At 40.5% G+C, this 24123-nt stretch overlaps 1 protein-coding gene across 1 annotated transcript in view; it reads left to right on the plus strand.

The window, feature by feature from the left end:
* Positions 1 to 24123, plus strand: part of LOC134983428 (paternally-expressed gene 3 protein-like) — a 239981-nt gene that overhangs the window by 87420 nt on the left and 128438 nt on the right. The window contains exon 7 of the mRNA XM_063949109.1: positions 12005 to 13204. Within this exon, the coding sequence (XP_063805179.1) occupies positions 12005 to 13204 (1200 nt within the window). The remainder of the gene's footprint in view (positions 1 to 12004; positions 13205 to 24123) is intronic.

Raw genomic sequence — 24123 nt, forward strand, 5'->3', positions numbered from 1 at the left:
CTCACGAGGACCTGCTGCAGCAGGGGCTGTGCATGTATCAAGACTTACCGTGGCTACGTTTGACGGCATGGCTGTTGAGCGCCGGGTTCCTAGCCCGAAAGGGGATTCCTACGGAAGTCATTCCCACTCTTGTTCAGGCCAGGAAAGGAGTAACGTTTAAACATTACCACCATATTTGGAGAAAATATGTGTCATGGTGTGAATCCAAGAAGGCTCCTACGGAAGAGTTTCAGTTGGGACGTTTCTCCATTTTCTGCAGGCAGGTGTGGATATGGGCCTAAGATTGGGTTCAATCAAGGTTCAGATTTTGGCCTTGTTAGTTTTCTTACAAAAACAATTGGCCTCCCTTCCAGAAGTTCAGACGGTCGTGAAAGGGATGCTGCACATCCAACCTCCATTTGTGTCTCCGGTGGCACCTTGGGACCTTAATGTGGGGTTGCAGTTCCTTCAATCAGATTGGTTTGAACCTCTGCAGGAGATAAAATTGAAGTTTCTCACTTGGAAAGTGGTAATGCTCTTGGCCTTGGCATCCGCAAGGCGGGTGTCTGAGTTGGCGGCCTTGACTCACAAGAGTCCTTACCTGATCTTCCATGAAGATTGGGCAGAGTGGAGAACTCGACAACAATTTTTTCCGAAGGTGGTTTCGTCTTTCCATATAAACCAGCCTATTGTGGTGCCAGTGGCTACTGACACTTTCACTGTGTCAAAGTCTCTGGATGTGGTTAGAGCTTTGAAAATTTATGTCGCAAGAACAGCTAGGATACGAAAAACTGAGGCTCTGTTTGTCCTGTATGCTCCCAACATGATTGGGTGTCCTGCTTCTAAGCAGACCATTGCGCACTGGATCAGAGGGACGATTCAGCACGCTCATTCCACGGCAGGATTGCCGATACCGAAGTCGGTAAATGCCCATTCTACTAGAAAGGTGGGCTCATCCTGGGTGGCTGCCCGGGTGATCTCGGCGTTACAGCTTTGCCGAGCAGCTACTTGGTCAGGGGCAAACACGTTTGCAAAGTTTTATAAGTTTGACACCTTGGCCGATGAGGACCTCAAGTTTGGTCAATCGGTGCTGCAGGGTCATCATAGAAACATAGAATCATAGAGTTTGACGGCAGATAAGAACCACTTGGCCCATCTAGTCTGCCCCTTTTTTTTATCCTTTAGGTAATCTCAACCCTTTTTGATCATCTGCACTCTCCCACCCGTACTGGAGATTTGGTATAACCCCATGGTACTGAAGTGGACCCCAGCATCCTCTAGGACGTATGAAGAAACAGGATTTTAATACCTACCGGTAAATCCTTTTCTCCTAGTCCGTTGAGGATGCTGGGCACCCAACCCAGTGCGTACTTTACCTGCAGTTGTTAGTTTTGTAGTTACACAAGTGTTGTGTTGCTGCAAAAGTGTTCATGCCCGTTGGCATGTGTTGTGTTGAAAGCCATGTTGTGCGGCATGGTTGAGGTGTGAGCTGGTATGAATCTCACCATTAATTTAAAAGTAAATCCTTTCCTCGAAATGTCCGTCTCCCTGGGCACAGTTCCTATACTGAGGTCTGGAGGAGGGGCATAGAGGGAGGAGCGAGTTCACACCCTTGAAAAGTCTTAAAGTGCCCATGGCTCCTGCAGAACCATCTATACCCCATGGCACTGAAGTGGACCCCACCATCCTCTATAGACTAGGACAGGCATTCCCAACCGCGGTCCTCAAGGCACACCAACAGTGCAGGTTTTAGTGATATTCAGGCTTCGACACGGATGGTTAAATCAAAATAACTGAGCTACTAATTAAGTCGGTATCCGGTCAGTTTATCTACCTACACTAGATCGACAATCCAAAGGTCGACACCACTTAATCGAACGACGAATGATCGACAATCAAATGATCGACTGAAAACCAAGATCGACATCGCACTCATCGACAGCATCACCACATCGGCAAATCCGAAAAAAGAAAAACAATAGTGCAACAAACATATGATCGACATAATTAAACATCTACGTGGCACAAAATCTACAATACAAACATCGACTGACTATAAATAGATAATATGTTAGATCGACACAAACATGATCGTCAAAAACTAGCATCGACTGGACAAATAATCGGAAAATAAATCATCGACACATTACCCGACAGACTACACATTAGATCAATCAATGCATATGATCGACATTCATTTTTATCGACCAAACATATGTCAGACAGTCGGACACAGACATACATCAGATAGACAAAAATATACATCGACAAATTACCTGATCGACAAACGTAACAATTGACTGAATAAATGATCTACAACTGTAACAGCGGAATAAATTAGATCGAACCACAATACATCGACACCAACATTTGTCAGATTATACTCCGCTTCGATAGTACAAATGATCGACATTCGACTACAGCTGACACTATCGTCCACCTAGCCAACCGCGCCCATATATTCAGTTCATCACCCCTCCCTCCAACGGTCCACCGCAACCCCGCTATCCACAGCCGTCTACTAGACGCTGCCGCCCACACCAGTCCGTCACCCGCTAATCTAGCGGAGGCGACCAGCATCCTTGCCCGTGGCACTACAGGTGCCAAAATGCCCCCCACACCTTTACCCATAATTCTGTTATCCATGTTTCATAATAAACCTTATATTTTTTCTACATCATAAGTACAGTATTCAATGAAATTTAAAGAAAGCACTTAGGCCTCTTTATCATACAGGTTCATATAAAGTTTGTTACTGGCGTCAAAGTGTCTGCTATAAATCATTGTCAATGAACCCCGTGACTCATTCCAAACTTAAAGTTCACAAGGTTATTTTATTTAAAGTTAACTATCACAAGGTTATTTTATTTAAATATTGAAGAAGCACAGTGATTGGCCAGAATTTTTTTTTTCTAAACACTCCCATCTTAAAGTGTATAAAACCTTTAGCTAACAAACCATCAGCCACATCTATTGTATTTAAGATTTGGGAAGATTTAAACATTTCAAGTGATCTACAATGGCTAATCAAACGGAATGTATCCTGGTTCCTTCTCATCGAGGAATGCTCTTAAACTTGACGGATACCTTCTCGCAAAGAATAAGCAGCATCTTGATGTAGTGTACTGGCACTGCACAGAGCGCAAGACAAGCTATTGTCCTTGTTTTGCGAAGACCACCATTGTTAATGGACAGCACATATTGAATACCCATGGAGACCATAACCATCCTCCACGACCCGAAAAAACGGTGATCAACATCGCGAAAGCATGTATTAAAGAACGGGCAAAGCAAAGTAATGATCCCCCTGCACAAATCATCCAACAGGTAACGTCTCGGATGCCATCGACAAGTGCAGCATATCTGCCAAACAGGGATGCCCTCCGTCAAATGGTCAAAAGGGCAAGGCGAGATGATTTCCCTATTGAGCCCAGTACCTTGGAGGAGATAGATGTCCCTCAAAATCTAGCCTTTCTAAATGAGGTTGAATTTCTAGTGAAGGACAGTGTTTTTCATAATGAAAGAACATTGGCCCTCATGCTGAGTTGTTCGCTCTGTATTTTTTATCGCATCGCAGCAATTTTCCGCTTAGTGCGCATACGCAATGTTCGCACTGCGACTGCGCCAAGTAATTTTGCTATGAAGATAGTATTTTTACTCACGGCTTTTTCTTCGCTCTGGCGATCGTAATGTGATTGACAGGAAATGGGTGTTTCTGGGCAGAAACAGGACGTTTTATGGGCGTGTGGGAAAAAACGCTACAGTTTCCGGAAAAAACGCAGGAGTGGCCGTAGAAACGGGGGAGTGTCTGGGCGAACGCTGGGTGTGTTTGTGACGTCAAACCAGGAACGACAAGCACTGAACTGTTCGCAGATGCCGAGTAAGTCTGAAGCTACTCTGAAACTGCTAAGAAGTGTGCTAATCGCAATATTTCGAATACATCGTTCGCAATTTTAAGAAGCTAAGATTCACTCCCAGTAGGCGGCGACTTAGCGTGAGTAAATCTGCTAAAATCAGCTTGCGAGCGAACAACTCGGAATGACCACCCTTGCTCTTTACTACAGAGGAGAATGTAAAAAAGCTGCATGAGGCCTCATACTGGGTGATGGATGGAACATTCAAAACTTGTCCCACCCTATTTCGACAGATATATTCCATTCACGCTCTGGTTGGCACTGATGAGCAAACACAGCGTTTTTTGCCTCTAGTCTACGCATTGTTAAGTAGTAAGACTGAGGACTGCTATGTCCGCCTTCGGGAAGATTTGCAGGAATATGGTGGACAATTTGATTTAGAATTTGCACCTATGTATATTGTTACAGACTTTGAAAATTCTGCTATCCAAGCATGCAAACGTGTTTTCCCTTCCAGCATTCACAAATGCTGTTTATTCCATTTTGGTCAAAACATTTGGCGCACATTACAATCCACAGGACTTGCCACCCAATATGGCAAAGACATGGAATTTTCTATGCTACTGAGGCACCTGCAAGCCCTTGCTTTTCTCCCATCTGGAGATATTCCTGCAGCATTTGAAGAATGAAAAGATAAAATGCCCCCTAATGCCGCACCATTAGTCACTTATTTTGAGGAGACTTACATATTAGGTCGTATTAGAACAGCACGAAGTCAGACCAGATCTCACCCACTATTTCCACCAAATATATGGTCAGTACATGAAAATATCCTTGTAGGCGTTCCAAGAACCCAGAACAAGTTGGAAGGATGGCATAAAAGATGGAATACCATCCTTGGCGAAAAGAAATTAGGAGTTTATCGTGTTATCGAATGTTTTTACAAAGAACAGCAGGTAACAACTACACTCCTGGAAAAAATAAATGCCAATGTCCTGAGAACCCCAACGAAGCGGGAATTAAAAACCAGGGAAGAAGCAATCCTGAGATGTGTTGACCAGCTAGGAATTGTCCCGTGTATGGATTATCTCCGGGGCATAGCTTTCCATCTACGTTTAGACTGAGTTCTTCTTTCCTTCCTCGTTTCTAATAGTTATATTTCCTTACAAAATTTGCATTTCCGGTTTATTTTTTAAGGAGTTATGTTGGATTCAACAATTGTTTTTGTTAATTATACAAAGTTTCCATTTAAATATTATGGAATGATGGATGGATCAATACTTCTTTTCTATATTTGGTTAGTATACTTTATAATCTCAAACTTACGATGAATATAACACTTTAAAGATTAATGAAAAGTAGATTCTCATCAATATATTTATATATGCTCTTTATAATATTAACACACTGTATCCTTATCAGAAAAAAATTTTCTGCATCAACAGCCAGACTTAGACAGAAAGGGGAAACATTGTAACACCTGTGTGGTTATATAATTGTTACTGTGTCACAACGGGAGTGTGATATTGCACTGAATAGTATTCTCTAGAAATTGAGGATTAAAATATAAAGAAAGGGTTTATGTTTTTAACCTATAACTTTCAATTATCACCAATAGAGGCAGCATATATATCTGCCACATAGAAGTGGTAATAATACACTATATATGGTATATTCTAGCGCAGATAGCCTGAATTGTTCATTTGTTCAGGTTGCTTTCATTGCGGGTAAAGGTGTAACCCGATCAGGTTATCAGCAGCATTAATTAGAAGCGCAGTTGGGAAACACTCTATCTTTTCAGACTTGTAAACCAAAATACACCCAGTTTTCAAACAGCTGCTTCTTATTCAGTAGGAGGGGTAGTAACAGCCTCATTCATGGTAAACACCCAGTGGTCTCCAGTATGTTTAAACACAGAACTGAGAGACAAGGGTGGCTTGACAATATTTTTAGTGCAGACTATGATCAGACCACTCTGAGAGATGATAATATAGAAAGCGCAATGCGCAAAATGGAAAAATTACTCATCAGAGAAGGAAATATGTGGTGGTAAATATCTGCACTTGAAAGATATGTTAAAGAACAAATAATTCCAAGAGGTTTAAGGTTGGACAAATTGCCATCTTTTGGTAATGAATCTGAATCTTTCACTAACACTTGGTGTGATATTTTAAATGCATGTTCTTTTAAACTGATGAATCACATCATTGAGGAGAAAGGGAGACTTTTGAAAGAGGTAAAACAGGAAATTAAGATTATGGAATCTCTCTTAAAACCGTTTGAAAAATTGGAGGACTACAAAACTTATGTAGAAAGAACTGCCATAAGAGTAGGAAGAAATGAAAGGGAACTTAGAAACAAAAAATTAAAGAAATATATGAGAGATAAGAAAGATTATGAGGAAGGTTATCCATATAAGGTGAATGGAACACATGTAAAAGAAGTTAGGAACATGTCCATTTCCCTCAATAAAGAAAAAACACATGATGTGAATTGGAATCACCAAAATAATGGTAAGAGGACCAATGTTGATAATATGAAATTCAAACATTCCCATTACCAAGACACAAGTGCCAATTATAACTTAAGAAATCACACCGAAAAGGAGGATAGATCAAGACACTACTCCCCTCGTTGGAGGGATACTTGCCGATTGAAAGATGAAGCGAATAGATCCCCATACTACAAAAAAGAAATACTGGGAAGTAGGTCTCATACTAACTAGAAAACAGGAAGGAATCAAAGGTTCATAACATCTTATAGACACAATTTTAGAGAAACACAAAATCAAGAGGGGAACCATGAAAGCAATATGGGTCCAAATGAATATGATGAAGGGAGTTATGGGTTTGAAAAAGGAGGATATAGAGATAGAAGAAGTTCACCCCATTATACAAGATCTTTTTTAGACAAGGACCGAAGGAAAAAACAATATCCGTAAAACCCCATAAAAATTTTAGGAGGAGGAGAGGTTGTCGAGCAGGGAAATTAAATAAACATCACAACAAAATTAGTACCATAATTTCCCCAGTAGAAGAATTAAAAGATCAGGCCAACATAGAGGACAATAAAAATCAACAAGATCTGTTGGGCCACACTAATATCTTCAATCTGAGTAGCTATACGCTCTCTAAGGATGAACAATCCTAGTTAGGAAAAGGATTAAAATTTGCCCCATCAAATAAAACAGATGATTTTGAGACGTTTGTGGATCTGGAAAGATTCACTAGGAAGCTAGCCCTTAAACGGTTCTTTGAGGAAAAAGATAACTCAGAAACCCCACAAGATTTAGGTATAAAAGTCTTTAAGAAAAAATCAAAATTCTATCCAAGGCATAAAAAAGGATGCTTTGTGGAAGCATTTGAGGCCTTGGTCAGAGAAGATCTTGCTCGTACAAATTCACCTCTAAAAACCCCCCCAACCTAACTCAGGGCGAGCGACAAGCGATTAAATCGCTAAAAATGAATAATGAGATCGTCATTAAGCCGGCGGATAAGGGGGGCGGGGTAGTCATTCTCAACCGAGAAGACTACCACCAGGAAATCCTTAGACAACTGACTGGCAAAGAGACTTATAAAAAGCTGCGGGGAGACCCCACTAATAATATTCAAAAGAAATTAGAAACTTTTTTGGCATTGTATACCACTTTGGAGGTATTAACTGAGGAAGAAGCAGGATTTGTCCAATTGGATAAACCAGCCATCCCGGTGATATACATCCTGCCGAAAATGCACTAAAATAGTGAAAAACCACCTGGACGTCCAATAGTAGCAGGGGTGGACTCCATTACGTCCAACCTATCCTCCTTTTTAGATTATAAAATTCAACCCATGGTATATGGAACAAAGTCATACATTAAGGACACCATTGCGGTGATTAATAGGTTGGAAGCGACTGAATGTTTACCGCACTATATATTGGTGACGGCTGACGTCACCTCGCTCTATACCATTATTCAACATTCTTTAGGCCTAGAAGCAATCAAGTATCACTTGGATAAATATAAGGTCAATGATAAGGAACAAGAGTTTATATTGGAAGGTATTGCTTTGATTCTTTGGTATGAAGGATACTTCTACATGCAGACGTCCGGGACAGCGATGGGCACTAGGCTGGCACCTAGTTAAGCTAATTTATTCATGGCCCATTGGGAGGACCAACAGGTCTGGGCGGGACATCCATGGAGTGACAGCCTAGTGTCCTGGTTCCGCTATGTGGACGATATCATGTTCATATGGGGAGGAACGGAGGTGGCCTTACAGGAGTTCTGCTCTTTTTTTAACTCAAATGACAAACATATACAATTAACCTTCGAAATAAGCAAATTGGAGAGTAACTTTTTGGATCTAACAATATGTCCTGAGGGTATTACATTAATTACTAAAACTTACACTAAACCAACAGACTGTAACTCATATGTTGATTTCAATAGCAACCACCATGAAAATTGGATTAGAAGTATACCTAACAGTCAGTTCCAAAGACTTAGGAGGAACTGTTCTATGTTAGAAACATATGAGGAACAAGCAGATGTTATGGAAAAACAATTTTTAGATAAAGGGTTTAAGCCAGAGATAATTCAAGGTACAAGACAGAAGTGTAGAAAGATGGATAGACATACAATGCTACAAGGCATAAACAAGAAAAGGAATACTCAGGGCCTCAATAAGGAGGTTCTATTCATCACTTCCTACACTTCACAGTATCGACAGGTAGAAAAAATCATCAAAAAACACTGGTCTATTCTCAAAAGAGACCCTCTTCTTAAAAATGTCATCACAGATCATCCTAAATTTGTATATAAAAAAGCAGAAAACCTAGGTTCTAAATTGGTTAGAAGTGCTCTGCCCGTACAGAAAATGACTACTAGGATCACCTCAAAAGGCTTCTATAGATGTGGCCAGTGCAGTATGTGCAAAAACTGTAAAACTCCAAATAAGGTAGAAAAATATGAATCCAACATAACCAAGGTGGAATACCCAGTCAGGGACTTTATTATTTGTAACAGTAAAAATGTAATATATCTTTTGGAATGTACGTGCGGGACCCAATATATCGGTCGCACAAGTAGAATGCTAAAAGAACGTCTATCAGAACATGTACGAAATATTAAAAAAGGTTTTAAAAATCACAGTGTATCTATGCACTTTAAAGATAGCCATAAATGTGCAATTAAAGAACTAAAATAATTTTGTGGGATCAAATTGGGTAAAAGTAATTGGCGTACTAAAGATATGGAATCTGCACTAGCTAGAATGGAAATGCGCACTATATATGAGATGAAAACCCTGACACCAAATGGATTAAACATTGAATTTGAATCCAAATGGTTCCTATAGTATATGAAAAATGCTAGAAAGAATGGTGCCATTGAACTGTATAACATCTAATATATGTCCCTTTATTTGTCTTTTTCTGTTGAATATGGACACTCACCCACATACCCGGCTTCTAATAATGTGAGAAGACCCAATCAGCATGTCACGACCGTAGAAATTACTGTGTAGGGATGCTAGACAGGGTCACCGTTTTGTTTTAAATCTTTTGTTTTAAATCTTTTGTGTATAATGTTTAATAGATGAATTGGATTGTTTTAATATATGTAAAAGAAAGTTTTCATATATAGTATGTATACATGTACGATTCTAATCAGTGAAGTCACGATAGGCCGTTTTTAACATTGAATGAGAGAAGCCGGGTATAGGTGATGCTGATTGGATCCTTTGGATCACGTGACCGGGATCTTCAGGGGATAAATACCCGGAGAGATAGACATGGCGGCATCTCTTGAGGAAGGATAGAGGACTATCCTAAACGCGTTGAGGCCGTCTACATACCGGGAGCTGAGATTATCACCCGTGGGAGGCAAAGCCGCTGCTTGACATCTTTCCGCCCGGCACCGATCGTGAGCTGCAGCACGAACAGAGACCGGGAAGGACGCTCTGCATTATATTCCCGACAAGTGACGGTCTCAGCATACCTGTATTTTAACTGATGTTTGGTTGAATAAACCTATTCTTTTTTGGACCTTCGCACATTAAATACTGTATAATATTTAAATTTTTTGCTGATATTATGGTACACTAAACGTGAAAATTAGTTATTAGATCCAAAAACAACTATGTTGAAAATGTACATGCATACATAATAATTGCAAGTTTATTTTAAAGATTATGACTAAAATCCTTTTTTTTAAATAAATCACAGTATAATGTCAATATTTGTTAAAAAATTTATTGATATTAAATAAATACATTATATATATTTTATATAAAATATTTGGGTAATGTAAATATATAACTAGGACATTCCAAATATATATTTAAATAGTGGGCATGTTTAAATAAAATTGTAGATTGTGATGCTCTAACATGACCCACTAATGTAGACATGCAAATGCACATTCTTTTGTAACTACGTACAATGCACACTATTTCAATGCTTAATATATTTAATTTAACAAACATGATTCAGCTCTGCAGACACAGTAGTGTTATGTCTATAATTTTACAAATTACCTAATCTCATTTCACTACATATCACGTCCTAAAATATGTCTTATTATATGCTTGTAATGCTTGTAATGATTCATGTTGTGCACTTGTTTTGAGTAAAGCACACACACACACATGTACATATTTATTAATTTTACAGATTGCAGCGAAAATTTTGCAGAAAAAAATTCAGAGTATATAAAAAATTTAATATCAAAAGCCAGATTCAGGACATACATAAATATTTATATATTGTGGATGTTTTTACATCAGGGCTGGCCAAAACGGGCCTTGAGATCTACCAACAGTTCACATTTTCCAGGCCACCTAGCTGGTGCACCGGTGTAGTCATTACTAATTAGGATGTGCTGCATTCATTCCTAACTGACAATTCTACAGATCTCCAGGAGGCATGGAAAACGTGACCTGTTGGTAGATCTCGAGGATCGGTTTGGCCAGCCCTGTTTTACATGAACGCATTAACATTCAAGTATGACTTTTTTTGTATAAAATGTTACTAAGCTATATATATAAAATGCAAAAATGAGATGGACTCGATAATTATAGGGGAAAATATATCAGGATGAAGGACAACTCTGAAATGCATAGTCCAATTGACAACATACCTGCTACAAATATGATTTATAATCTGTGAACAAAGACTCTATGGGTAACACACCCATCATAACCCTAAGGGTGGCCCAGCAGCACAGACTATATCAGGACATGCATGATATGTCTGGGAAAACAGGTATGCATATGACAGTGACATTATGTTAAGAATGTGATTTAGGTTGCAGTAAGCAGCACACTGACAGACAGAGTTGTATAGTGGAGAATAGCATGGTTACTTGGTGCACCATAAAGGTGTCCGAAAACTAAAAAAGTAGCATTTATTTATAATATTATTTTATTCTAGTTATTTTTTTTCTTAAAAAGGTAATTATATTTGTAAGGTGAGAGTGTTTTTTATTTATAGAATTATATTCCTTACAAATTTAAAATATACAGTAGGGGTACCTTCATTTCCATTAGGTTTTCATTCATGTATCTTGATCATGGTCAGGATCAGGGGTACGTTGACCGTTTCTCCATCTGTCATATGCTTCTTGAATCCTATACAACAGATCATAGTCAAATGGAGGTGTTCTGAAAGGTTCAAAAGCATCAGTCTGAGTTGATGTTGCTTGCACATGTTCTGGTGTGGTCGTAGTGTTGTCTCAAGCTGATCCTCTGCCAGATTCAGCCATTTGATGATGGTTAGTGGCAATCAGTGCTGTGTTCACATTTGCTTGTTGTTGCCAGCTAAGGAGGTGCAGTAATCCCAAATGAAACTGACCCAACAGGGTATTCCACTGAGCCTGTCTTTCGGATAAATAGTCAATACTTCTCCAAATTGTGATCATCAACTGGGAATGTACAGTGTGTCTCTTGAATCTGGTCCATTCTCTGCGACAGTCTTAAATAATGTTCATCCATCCTCAATGACACTGTTTGAATTTCATGGCTAATTATTAAAAATGAATGTTGCTTATATTCCCTATCTGTTAACGTTTGTTCAGATGCAGTAGTTTGTGGAATACCAGGTTCAATGTATTGAATATTTCCTCCATGTGTTTCATGATGGGCACGGTCTACATGTGCTTGTGTGACAATATCTCTATCTTCTATGCTCAGTGTTATGAAATGGTCGGCAATATGCAGATCTCCAGCAGGCCTGGCAGGCTCGGACTCTCCATCACGGGTTGCAATGTTGGACTCTCCAGCAGGCCTGGCTGGGACTCTCCAGCAGGCCTGGCAAGCTCGGACTCTCCATCACGGGTTGCAATGTTGGACTCTCCAGTAGGCCTGGCAATGTGGGACTCTCCAGCAGGCATGGCAATGTCGGACTCTACTTCACGCGTTGCAATGTCTGATTCTCCAACAGGCGTTGCAATGTTGGACTCTCCTGTAGGCTTAGCAATGTCAGACTCTCCAGCAGGCCTGGCAATGTCGGACTCTCCAGCAGGCATGGCAATGTCGGACTCTACTTCACGCGTTGCAATGTCTGATTCTCCAACAGGCGTTGCAATGTTCGACTCTCCAGTAGGTCTGGCAATGTGGGACTCTCCAGCAGGCATGGCAATGTCGGACTCTACATCACGCGTTGCAATGTCTGATTCTCCAGCAGGCGTTGCAATGTTGGACTCTCCAGTAGGCCTGGCAATCTCGGGCTCCCCAGCACGCATTGCAATGTCGGACTCTCCAGCAGGACTGCCAGTATCGGACTCTCCATCACGCGTTGCAATGTGGGACTCTCCAGCAGGCATGGCAATGTCGGACTCTTCATCACGCATTGCAATGTCTGATTCTCCAGCAGGCATTGCAATGTTGGACTCTCCAGCAGGCATGGCAATCTCGGACTCTGCAGCACGTGCTGCAATGTGGGACTCTCCAGCAGGCCTGGCAAGCTCGGACTCTCCATCACGGGTTGCAATGTCAGACTCTCCAACAGGTCTGGCAATGTGGGACTCTCTAGCATCCCTGGCAAGCTCGGACTCTACATCATGCGTTGCAATGTCTGATTCTCCAACAGGCGTTGCAATGTTGGACTCTCCAGTAGGTCTGGCAATGTGGGACTCTCCAGCAGGCATGGCAATGTCGGACTCTACATCACGCGTTGCAATGTCTGATTCTCCAACAGGCGTTGCAATTTTCGACTCTCCAGTAGGCCTGGCAATGTGGGACTCTCCAGCAGGCATGGCAATGTCGGACTCTACATCACACGTTGCAATGTATGATTCTCCAGCAAGCATTGCAATGTTGGACTCTCCAGCAGGCATCGCAATCTCGGACTCTACAGCACGTGCTGCAATGTCGGACTCTCCAGCAGGCCTGGCAAGCTCGGACTCTCCATCACACGTTGCAATGTAGGACTCTCCAGCAGGCATTGCAATCTCGGACTCTACTGTTTTCATGTAAATATCAGACTCTTCAACAGGCCTGTGAATAGCGGACTCTCCTACATTCTTAGGAATATTGGAGTATCCCGCAGGCATGGCAATACTGATGTCTCCCGCAGGCCCTTCAGCTGGTGAACTTTGTGTTTCATCGCCCTTGACAGGAGAGAAAAGTATTTTTCTCTTTTTTGGGGGTAAAACTTCACTCAAGGTGGATTGTCCTTTCTTATGGGTTGTTTTTCTCTTGTGTGGAGTATCAACTTTCTGCGTTGCAATGTCTGATTCTCCAACAGGCGTTGCAATGTTGGACTCTCCAGTAGGCCTGCCAATGTGGGACTCTCCAGCAGGCATGGCAATGTCGGACTCTACATCACGCGTTGCAATGTCTGATTCTCCAGCAGGCGTTGCAATGTTGGACTCTCCAGCAGGCATGGCAATGTCGGACTCTACATCACGCGTTGCAATGTATGATTCTCCAGCAGGCATTGCAATGTTGGACTCTCCAGCAGGCATCGCAATCTCGGACTCTACAGCACGTGCTGCAATGTCGGACTCTCCAGCAGGCCTGGCAAGCTCGGACTCTCCATCACACGTTGCAATGTAGGACTCTCCAGCAGGCATTGCAATCTCGGACTCTACTGTTTTCATGTAAATATCAGACTCTTCAACAGGCCTGTGAATAGCGGACTCTCCTACATTCTTAGGAATATCGGAGTATCCCGCAGGCATGGCAATACTGATGTCTCCCGCAGGCCCTTTAGCTGGTGAACTTTGTGTTTCATCGCCCTTGACAGGAGAGAAAAGTATTTTTCTCTTTTTTGGGGGTAAAACTTCACTCAAGGTGGATTGTCCTTTCTTATGGGGTGTTTTTCTCTTGTGTGGAGTATAAACTTTCTGCACATTCTCCCTCATGGATGGACTTTCTTCCTCAACCAACAGGAAGTAGTCCTTTGTTTTCTTTTCCCACTCCTTCAATTTTTTATTTTTGGAATTAATCTTCAGTTGAGTCATCCGTCTGCAATCTCTAAGTCTTTTCTTGCAGCTGTCGATGCTCCTATCATTACCTCCAGCATCCTTCACAGCTTTGCCAATCTGTTCCCAAGTTGAATTCTTGAGCTGCACATTTGTTGCCTGTGTCCCAAACAGAAGAGAACTGTGCATAATGACTGAATTGATGAGTGCAAGGCTTTCTTCATCGCTGAAGTTAGGAGCTCGTACGCTAGGTCCCTCATCTGGGTCTTCTTCCTGCGTATTTTGACCCTGGGTTTCAGAACCTCCAAATGGTTGTGAGGAAGCCTGTTGCTCTTTACTGGCAGTGGAACGTCGGCGCTCTTTGGACATTCCTGAAAAAAAACTGTGAACAGTTACAGTATTAATTATATTAGGTACATTTCTATTAATTTTAAATTCAAACATTGTATGCACACGAAACATTAATAAAATAAAAACAATGTGAATATTTAAAAATAATCAAATCTGAATTTAAATATCAATATATATATAGGTGTGTGTGTGTACATATATATATATATATATCATTAGTTATATTATATTATACAATATTAGCTTGACTTAATTCTTTATTATAAACATAAAAATTACATGTTAAAAACATTTGAATGTGCTATAAAAACTAATTTAAAATGAACTATTTTTACATTTTCAGGACAATGAGATAAAGCATATATGCACATAACATGCCAAAGACTGGTGTTGAACTCAGTAAATTTTGTTTACACTTGTTTCAGCATGAGTAATAATTATAAAAAATACATTACAGGTTGAGTATCCCTTATCCAAAATTCAAAATCCCACATTTTTGGGTCCCCAACTGAGAAAATGACATATATATTATATATTGTGTGTATATATAGATATATTATATAGATATATAATATAATATATACGCATATGTGTCATTTTCTCAGTAGGGGAACCAAAAATGTGGGATTTTGAATTTTGGTTAAGGGATACTCAACCTGTACTTGCTACTTTAGAGTGTTCGCCTTCAACTAAGCAAAGCGTGTCAGAGTGCCATGCCACTCACCCCATTACACTGTGTCACATAAGTAGTATAGTGAACCACCTTTCATCAAACTTTTGACAGGTGCTCCACCCCCTTTTTAAGCCCCGCCCCTTTTTAATTGTGTTTAATATAAAACTGATATCAAATGATATAAACTGATATCAAATGATTATTGATTGGCCATTAAGAACAGAATCCGACCCTTAGACAAGCCGCATTTATATTAAATGGCTAATCAAAAAAAGCTTATGAAAAAGGCGTATTATACGGTATTAAAGCCGGGGAGTTATTGCAGTGTCGATAAATTTTATAAGGCGAATAAAGGCAAGTTCAAAAGAGCGGAAATTAAAAAATGGTTTCAAGTACAAGACGCTTACACATTATATAAGCCGGCACGAAAAACCTATAAAAGGAACATGATTTGCGTATCGGATATAAATCAACAATGGCAATGTGATCTGGTCTCGCTCATAGGCCCTCATTCCGAGTTGTTCGCTCGGTATTTTTCATCGCATCGCAATGAAAATCCGCTTAGTATGCATGCGCAATGTTCACACTGCGACTGCGCCAAGTAACTTTGCTATGTAGAAAGTAATTTTACTCACGGCTTTTTCTTCGCTCCGGCGATCGTAATGTGATTGACAGGAAATGGGTGTTACTGGGCGGAAGCACGGCATTTTAGGGGCGTGTGGCTGAAAACGCTACCGTTTCCGGAAAAAACGCAGGAGTGGCCGAAGAAACGGTGGGAGTGGTTGGGCGAACGCTGGGTGTGTTTGTGACGTCAACCTGGAACGACAAGCACTGAACTGATCGCACAGGCAGAGTAAGTCTGAAGCTACTCTAAAACTGCTACAAGGTTTGTGATCGCAATATTGCGAATACATCGGTCGCACTTTTAAGAAGCTAAGATACACTCCCAGTAGGCGTAGGCTTAGCGTGTGTAACTCTGCTACATTCGCCTTGCGAGCGATCAACTCGGAATGAGGGCCATAGACATTGCAAAGTACAATGATTGTTTTAAATATATATTAACCATCATCGATATATTCAGTAAGAAAGCATGGGCGGCTGGTCTAGCAGCCAAGAATGCAACAACCGTCGCTAATGCTTTTGAAAAAATATTCCAACAGGGATGCGTGCCAAAGAAATTGCAAACCGATAATGGTAAAGAGTTTGTAAACAAAATCTTTAAAAAAGTGTTAGAAAAATACGGCATACATCATTTCACAACCAATAATGAAGTGAAAGCGGCCATTATAGAACGCTTCAATAGGACTTTAAAAACAAGGATGTGGCGTTATTTCACAGCGCGGAACACGTACAGATATATAGATGTCTTACAAGATTTCATAAACAGCTATAATAACACATATCATAGAACGATTAAGTGTACACCGTGTGCTGTGGGGCCCTCTAACGCTTTGAGAATTTTCAAGACGACGTACGGTGATTACTTTAGAACTAAGAAAATTACACCACGTTTTTACATCGGTGAACATGTACGCATATCCAAATATAAGGATATATTTCAGAAAGGGTATGAACAGAATTTTTCTGAGGAAATATTTGTCATACAGAATGTGAACACTAAAGGTGTTAAGCCGCTTTATAAGTTGACGGATCTCTACGGCGAAGAAATTACCGGCAGTTTTTACCACGATGAGTTACAAAGTGTGCCAAAAAACTATAATAGAATATACAAAGTGGAAAAGATTTTAAAACATAAGGCGGTAACCGGTCGAAAATACGCGTTAGTCAAGTGGCGCGGGTACCCCGCAAAATTTAACAGTTGGGTTGATGCATCAGAGATAAAAGATATATAAAACGTGCAGCACGCTAAACAAGACGAGCGATGGATGACAAATCGTTTTACATAACATTACCCAGCAATGCCTCAGCGCATACTTTTCCGCAAAATAAGATTTCAAACTATACAACAAAGCTTGCAAAGTCAATACACTTAAGCGGTGAGTGGGAAGTCGCTCTTACAGAAATACAGTATCCAAACACGTGGAATACCTTGGATATACATGATTGTAAATTACAAATAACACAGGATGTTATGTTTTCCAATCCAGTTGTGGAATTTGCAGCCGTGTGCGTTAAACCCGGATTTTATAAAACAATCGACTCGCTACTGGACGTAATCAACGCTGAAATAGGGCGACATAAACTGGATGGGGGATTAAGACTAGTGTACGATCCGCTTGAACGCGTAGTAACATGCGATAGTAAGCGGCTGTATCATCTTACAGCTGGTGATAAACTGACGACGATCCTTGGATTACAACCTAAAACTAAGATTTCTAAACCATGCGCAGACATCAAAGGCGGCCAGTATACGCTGTATGTGTATACTGACATTATCGAGCACCAGCGGGTCGGTGATAGCTACGTACCGCTACTACGCACAGTTGAAATTAAGGGATATAACAATGAGGTGGTCACAATACGATATGAGAAACCCGATTACGTACCATTGTGCAAAGCGCATTTTGACACTGTAGCCATAGAGATAAAGAACGACCAGAACAAGAACATCTCATTTAAGTTTGATAAAGTGATCGTGAAACTACACTTTAGACGTCGCAAACACGAAATTTATTAACTAAACAGGATGGTCGCTGTTAAAAATTATGGCAATCCGGATCTCTACGCACAATATTATAAAACGCAGGCCGGTAATGGATTACCAGGTTTTCACGGCAGCGCGTACATGTACGGATGCGGTTTAGGCGGTATTTTTCAAAGTCTTTTCAGAAAAGCTGTTCCTCTTTTCCGGAGAGGTTTAGAGTTAGCTAAACCGCATATGAAGACCGCGGCACGTAATATAGCGAAAGACGTTATCGGACAAGCCACAACGGCCGTAATGAATAAGATACACGATGCGAACCAAGCAAAACAAGACGGTTCAGGACTAATATATACAAGAAAAGGCGTGTCTAAAAGAAAATGGAAGCATATGATAGCACTTCCGCCTTGGGACATACCCTTTTTAAATAAAAACCAGAGACGACGCAACTCAAAGAAGAAGAGAAAGCCGAAGCGCTCCGTTGGTGATATTTTTTAAACATGTCTTTCATACACCACGAGTCCGTTGAATGTGCAAAAACAGAGCTGGATCTTTTTGACGTGCCCCCGACACAAACAAGCATAGAGAAAAGTCTATACGTCGAAGTTCAACCTTTAGCGGCATTATCCGACACAGCGCCGCTTGAATTTTATATAGCGGCCAGCGGCGAACACTACTACGATCTGAACAACACGTTGCTGTACGTGACGTGCAAGATCGTACGAACCGATAACACACCGATACCGCAAGGTGCACGGGTCGCAATTATTAATTACCCAATAGCGACTTTATTCAACCAAGTGGATGTAACTTTGGGTGACAGGCTCATATCGCAATCCAACAATCTTTACGCATACCGCGCGTACATTGAGACTATATTGAATTACAGCTCAGACGCTTTGTCAACAAAGCACACAACAGGATTATTTTACAAAGATTCGGCTGGAGAATTTAACAACACAGTGCTGGACGGACCGAATACGGGGTTCAAAAAACGAGCAGGTGCGACAGAGCAGAGTCGCACGGTTGAATTGCTAGGACCGCTTCACTGCGACCTTTTTCATCAACATAAACTAATTTTAAATGCCGTTGACCTGAAGATTAAACTAACCAGAAACAAAGACGCATTCTGCTTAATGTCAGCGGACGCGGATGCCTTTAAAATACAGATCACAGCGGCGTCCCTGTTCGTGAAAAGAGTGCAAGTCTCACCGGCCATGCGGATTGGGCACGTGCAGGCCCTGCTAAACGGCAACGCGAAATACGCGATTGACCGCGTTGGGATGAAAATCTACAGCGTACCAGCAGGCAGTAGAGTATTTAATCTAGAAAATCTATTTTTAGGTCAAGTGCCGAAAACAGTCATAGTCAGCTTTGTGGATAACGAAGCATTTTCAGGAATCCATAGCCGTAATCCCCTTTGCTTTGAACATAAAAATGTAAGTTTTGCATCCCTTTATCTGGATGGAACACCGCACCCTGCAAAACCATTTCAACCAGACTTTGAACACGGTAATGCTGTAAGAGAGTATATGTCACTCATACAGATCACAAATAAGCAGAAATCTGACAATGGTATACTGATTGACCGCGAAGAGTACCTCAGAGGTTACTCACTATTTGCTTTTGACCTATCGCCGGAGCAGGAATGTGGAGAACATCTCTCCCTGATAAGAACGGGCAATCTACGTGCTGAATATCGCTTTGCAGAAGCGTTGGACAGGACAGTCAATGTGATAATATATGCGCTATTTGATAACATCATCGAGATTAATCAAAGGCGCAATGTGCTGTACGATTATCTATAAATGAAATAAACTAACACTACGCTGCTGAAAAATGAACACATTACAGATAAACTGTATTCTGTATGCTGCGCAAAGCACAAGGCATATTTTTAAAGGCACGTATCTGTGTGATCTATTGCCTGCCGATAAACTGATGCATTACCCCTGCGCATTTGTAATCAACGCGCATAGCAGTGGTCAGCCTGGCGAACACTGGTTGGCTGTTTATTTTAATGAAGATGGCATTTGTTATTTCTTTGATTCCTACGGTCTCTCGCCGGACAGTGACATTTTCCCAAAGAATATCATAAAGTTTTTACATTATAATTCAAAAAGTATTTGTCACCAAAACCGTTGGTTACAAGATTTTTCAAGCGATGTATGCGGTCAATACTGTATTTACTTTATATTTTTTATGTGTAAAAACTACAAATATGATGATTTCTTGACACCGTTTAGTAATGATACAAAACGTAATGACCGTTTAGTTTCAAACTTTGTAAGGCGTATGCCAAGAAACCATTGTTTGAGTCATTATACAGATAAATATATTCAGAATTGTATAACTTGTTGTAATAACCAGTGTGTTTGATGCATTTTATGTACAATGCGTCATAACTATGATTATTTGAAAATAAACATCAATGTTTTTAATCTTTATGGTGATGTATGTTTGTAAGTTTTCTTTCAAAGACAACTGATTAGAATAAAGAAAAAACGGGGGTCTTTCTAGATCATATATATATATATATATATATATATATATATTTTATTAGACCATAAAGTTTATTTACAGATCTATTGCCGATGCATTATTATAATATGTCATTTATTACAGTTTTACACGTAAAAACTACAAATATGGTGATTTCTTGACATCATTTAGTAAAAATACAAAACATACATTGTGGTACAAAATAAGCACACAAATTTACAAAAATAAATAAACAAACAAACATTAGTTATACATTAGAATGTCAACCACGGTGATTCCTGAAACAGATCTACGGCTCTTTTCCTAGGTAGTAAGTAGCCGTGCGGCGTTGTTAGGCCGGGTGAACTTAAAACATTTATACGTCTTTTCTTAAGGTTTTGCGGTGGCGCGGGCGATTATGCAGCAATATCATAGTCATCGTTCGCCTCTGCTTTTAAACGGTCTAGGTACACTCTAGTTGACGCATTACTTACAAATGTGGATGGCACATTTAATTCAGACAAAGCATGCATAAATTCAGGCCATCCAGTCGGCATCTTACGACTCGTCACGCTATGGTTTTGTGTGATGCTTCTTATTAAATCCAGCATGTTGGAACCCTGTACAGCTGTGCCTTTATACAGAAACTCGCCTTTAGCATTCCAGTTTGTGATGTGCTTAGAACGTGACATTTTATTCAATAGTATTTCACAGTTTTTTTTATACCTCGCATTAACACCGCTCAGTATTTCATGATAAACATCATCGGCAGCATCCGGCTGTGCTGGATTAATTGTTTCATCAAAGACATTTGTTACCAGGTGATAAAAGAGTTAGAGTTGACATTTCACCATCAGTCTGTTTACTCAGGACCAGATACCTCTGTAAAGCGGCTGTGTAACGTTTTGCCTTTTCATATTCTGATAAATTGTTATTCTGTAGTATGTTTACGATCTCTACATCTAGACCTTGTGTGGCTGTTTTACGTATGTCATCTGAATTGGGTTTGTTTTGTAAACGCTCTATCTGTCGCTGGGGCACCAAATACATTTTCTCAGCGTATTCCATCAGCGGTTAGTCAGAAGTCCTGTTATTAATGGAATAGCAAAACCAAGCAACGACCCAATAAACACTCCGGATTGTTTCACCAAACGTTTCTTTTTACCAATGGTGCATTTCTTATTACAAAGAGATTTTATAAGAGCCCGCTTCTTTTTAAGGTACTTCAACTGTCTTTGTGACAATGGTATTTTACCTTTAAGTATGTTGAGGGCTATCTCACAAATGGCTGTCACCAAATCGTTTGAAGCGTTGGATAAAATAGCACTTCTTTGGGTCGGTGTCGCCTTTATTAGCGTCTTTAAAAGCGACCAATTACGGCTTATCCTGGCTGACATGTTCACGGCTGATAGGACTATGACAAATGACTAAAAGTTGTGTGTTTATAGCTTTTTAGAGCTTCTCTTTTTAATGACATAAGCAACCGGCTCATCCGGTGGAAATAAACCGCTTCGTAAACGGTATTCGTCAAGCGTATTGGTTCTTAAATCAACCAGTAAATAGCCATACGGCGTGGATGTCGCATTTTGGAATGCATCCAGAAAGAAACGACTATTAGTGGGGTACATTTGTCTAGCCAGCGTCGTCACCTGCAATTTATCCCGTGGGTTTTTGAAAAGGACCATATATTTTGTGTTTAGATGTATCGTCCTGCTCTTTTTACCTTGGCAAAAGACATTTTGCACTAGGTACAAGATACTGAGGTTTCTGTGGTGTACATACTTTGTGAATGCTTTCTCAATCTCAGAATTATTACTAGCCGACTCCATCAGATCATCAACAACCGCTAAATTAATCCTACCAAGGGGAAAAAGTTGGTCATCGTTAAAAGTCTCAGGTAGACCCTCTATAAAACGCATGCTTGGGTAATCACGCAGAAGCTGATCGTACATAGGTTGCCAACAGCCATAAAACCAAACAATATTATCAGGCACATGTGATATGTGCGTAGGTGCATTTTCCAGCAACATTTTCACAAAATAACTTTTACCCGAATTGGAGGGGCCTGCTAAAATACATGAGAAGGGGTGTTGTAACCGGACATCCATCCTAATACCCAAACGGGACTGTTGTGAAGTTATCTGTAAGTCTCCGTTTAGTGTAAACACACTTTTGCGTTTTCTGCAGCGTGCGCGTTTCAATCTGCCAGTACTTTTTAAATCGGACTATACCGGGTTGACGGAGCACTATTTTTTTTTGATCATCGCCTTCGGGGTTTAACGGATAATCTAAGACCAGGTCTTTCAGACTTTCAAAGTTAATGTGTTGCGCATTATCAACATTGAGCGTTATACCTTTAACTTTAAACTAGTCTTTCCATTGTTATGACGATATCCATATGATTTGGGGCCTGATGAGACAAACTCAGTTATATGTGCACCCGCTGGCAGCTCGCTAGTCAGCTCACCTAGATAATCACCCAATGGTGGATTCCAATCACCGGGCCGGCTGACAAAAATCACAGAATCTGTATCGTGGTTAAGACAACGTTCTTGTAATCGATCCAATAGTTTGTACAATTCAATCCTAGCTTGCGCGGTTGTAATCGCAGCTATAAATATATTTGTATTTGAAGCTTTGGAGTAATGATCTTTTGCATATCTCCAATTAAGCATTGCGGTACTATCATCTATAAAGTCTAAAGCAGACACCTCATAGTGCGGTAAAAACGCGTATTCAAAAAGCTTGTCGGGATCAGACACTAGACAAGTGTTGGGCATGTTATTACGTTGACCAAATTTTCCCCATAAGGAGTTTAAAAACAATTTAGAAATTTGTCTTTTTGCGGGGTTAATTTCTATGTGATTGGGTCATAAAGACACACCTTCATTTTTTTGATAGGCATCTATATACGCCTGGCGTTTTTCAGAGTCTGTACACCAATCGGGATAACCAGAAGCCTCTTGTTTATCCCTAAGATGCATTTTAATGTAACCTGAAAACAAATCGTCAGATCGTTCATCAAATTTCCACACCTCATAGATTTTACACACTTTGTAACCCTTGTCTACAGCCAGATTTAACTCGGGAGTACACCACGTACCCGTGATTGCCCTGCATTCATCGCTATGGACACAAGGCTCGGTCTGTCCAGACTCAGCACATGTGCGACATAAAGGAAACATCAGTTTTCCATGCATTTTAACAGGTAGAACAGGAAAGAAAAGACCCCGTGGTGGATACACTTTTACTTTGGCAATACCAAAATACTTTGTAACATCCCCAACATTTCGATAGATTATACGTGGGTGTTTTATTGGGTACATTTTGGTTTTGTTGACAAAAGGGTACAGACTGGTAAAATCATAGTAGTGAATCTGTTCACCCGGCTGTGCTTTGTGATACAGCTTTATGGCGTTTGTACAACCACCGTAAAGTGCTGCTCGGGGGTCCAATGGTTCGGGTAATTCTTTACCCTTCAGAAAAGATTGTAGACTCGTATCAGACTCTACCAATTTTTTCCATTCGCATTCCCAAATGACACGTACGTGAAAACCGCATAGTTTAATAAAGTTCATTCTCACTAGCGTCTTGTGTCGCAGTTGACCATAGGTCGTTTTAATCAGTTTGTTTTTATCATCGCCGTTGTAACATGCGCCACAGCCATGGTAAAAACAACCTTGGAATTCAAACGCCGTTGCTACGCCGTTAATCACGGCGTAACCATCAAGGTGATAGTTACCAACTTTCTTTTCACCCCCTTGTAAAGCGTGTCTTA

The sequence above is a fragment of the Pseudophryne corroboree genome (assembly GCF_028390025.1).
Source record: "Pseudophryne corroboree isolate aPseCor3 chromosome 3 unlocalized genomic scaffold, aPseCor3.hap2 SUPER_3_unloc_15, whole genome shotgun sequence".
NCBI classification, from domain to species: domain Eukaryota; kingdom Metazoa; phylum Chordata; class Amphibia; order Anura; family Myobatrachidae; genus Pseudophryne; species Pseudophryne corroboree.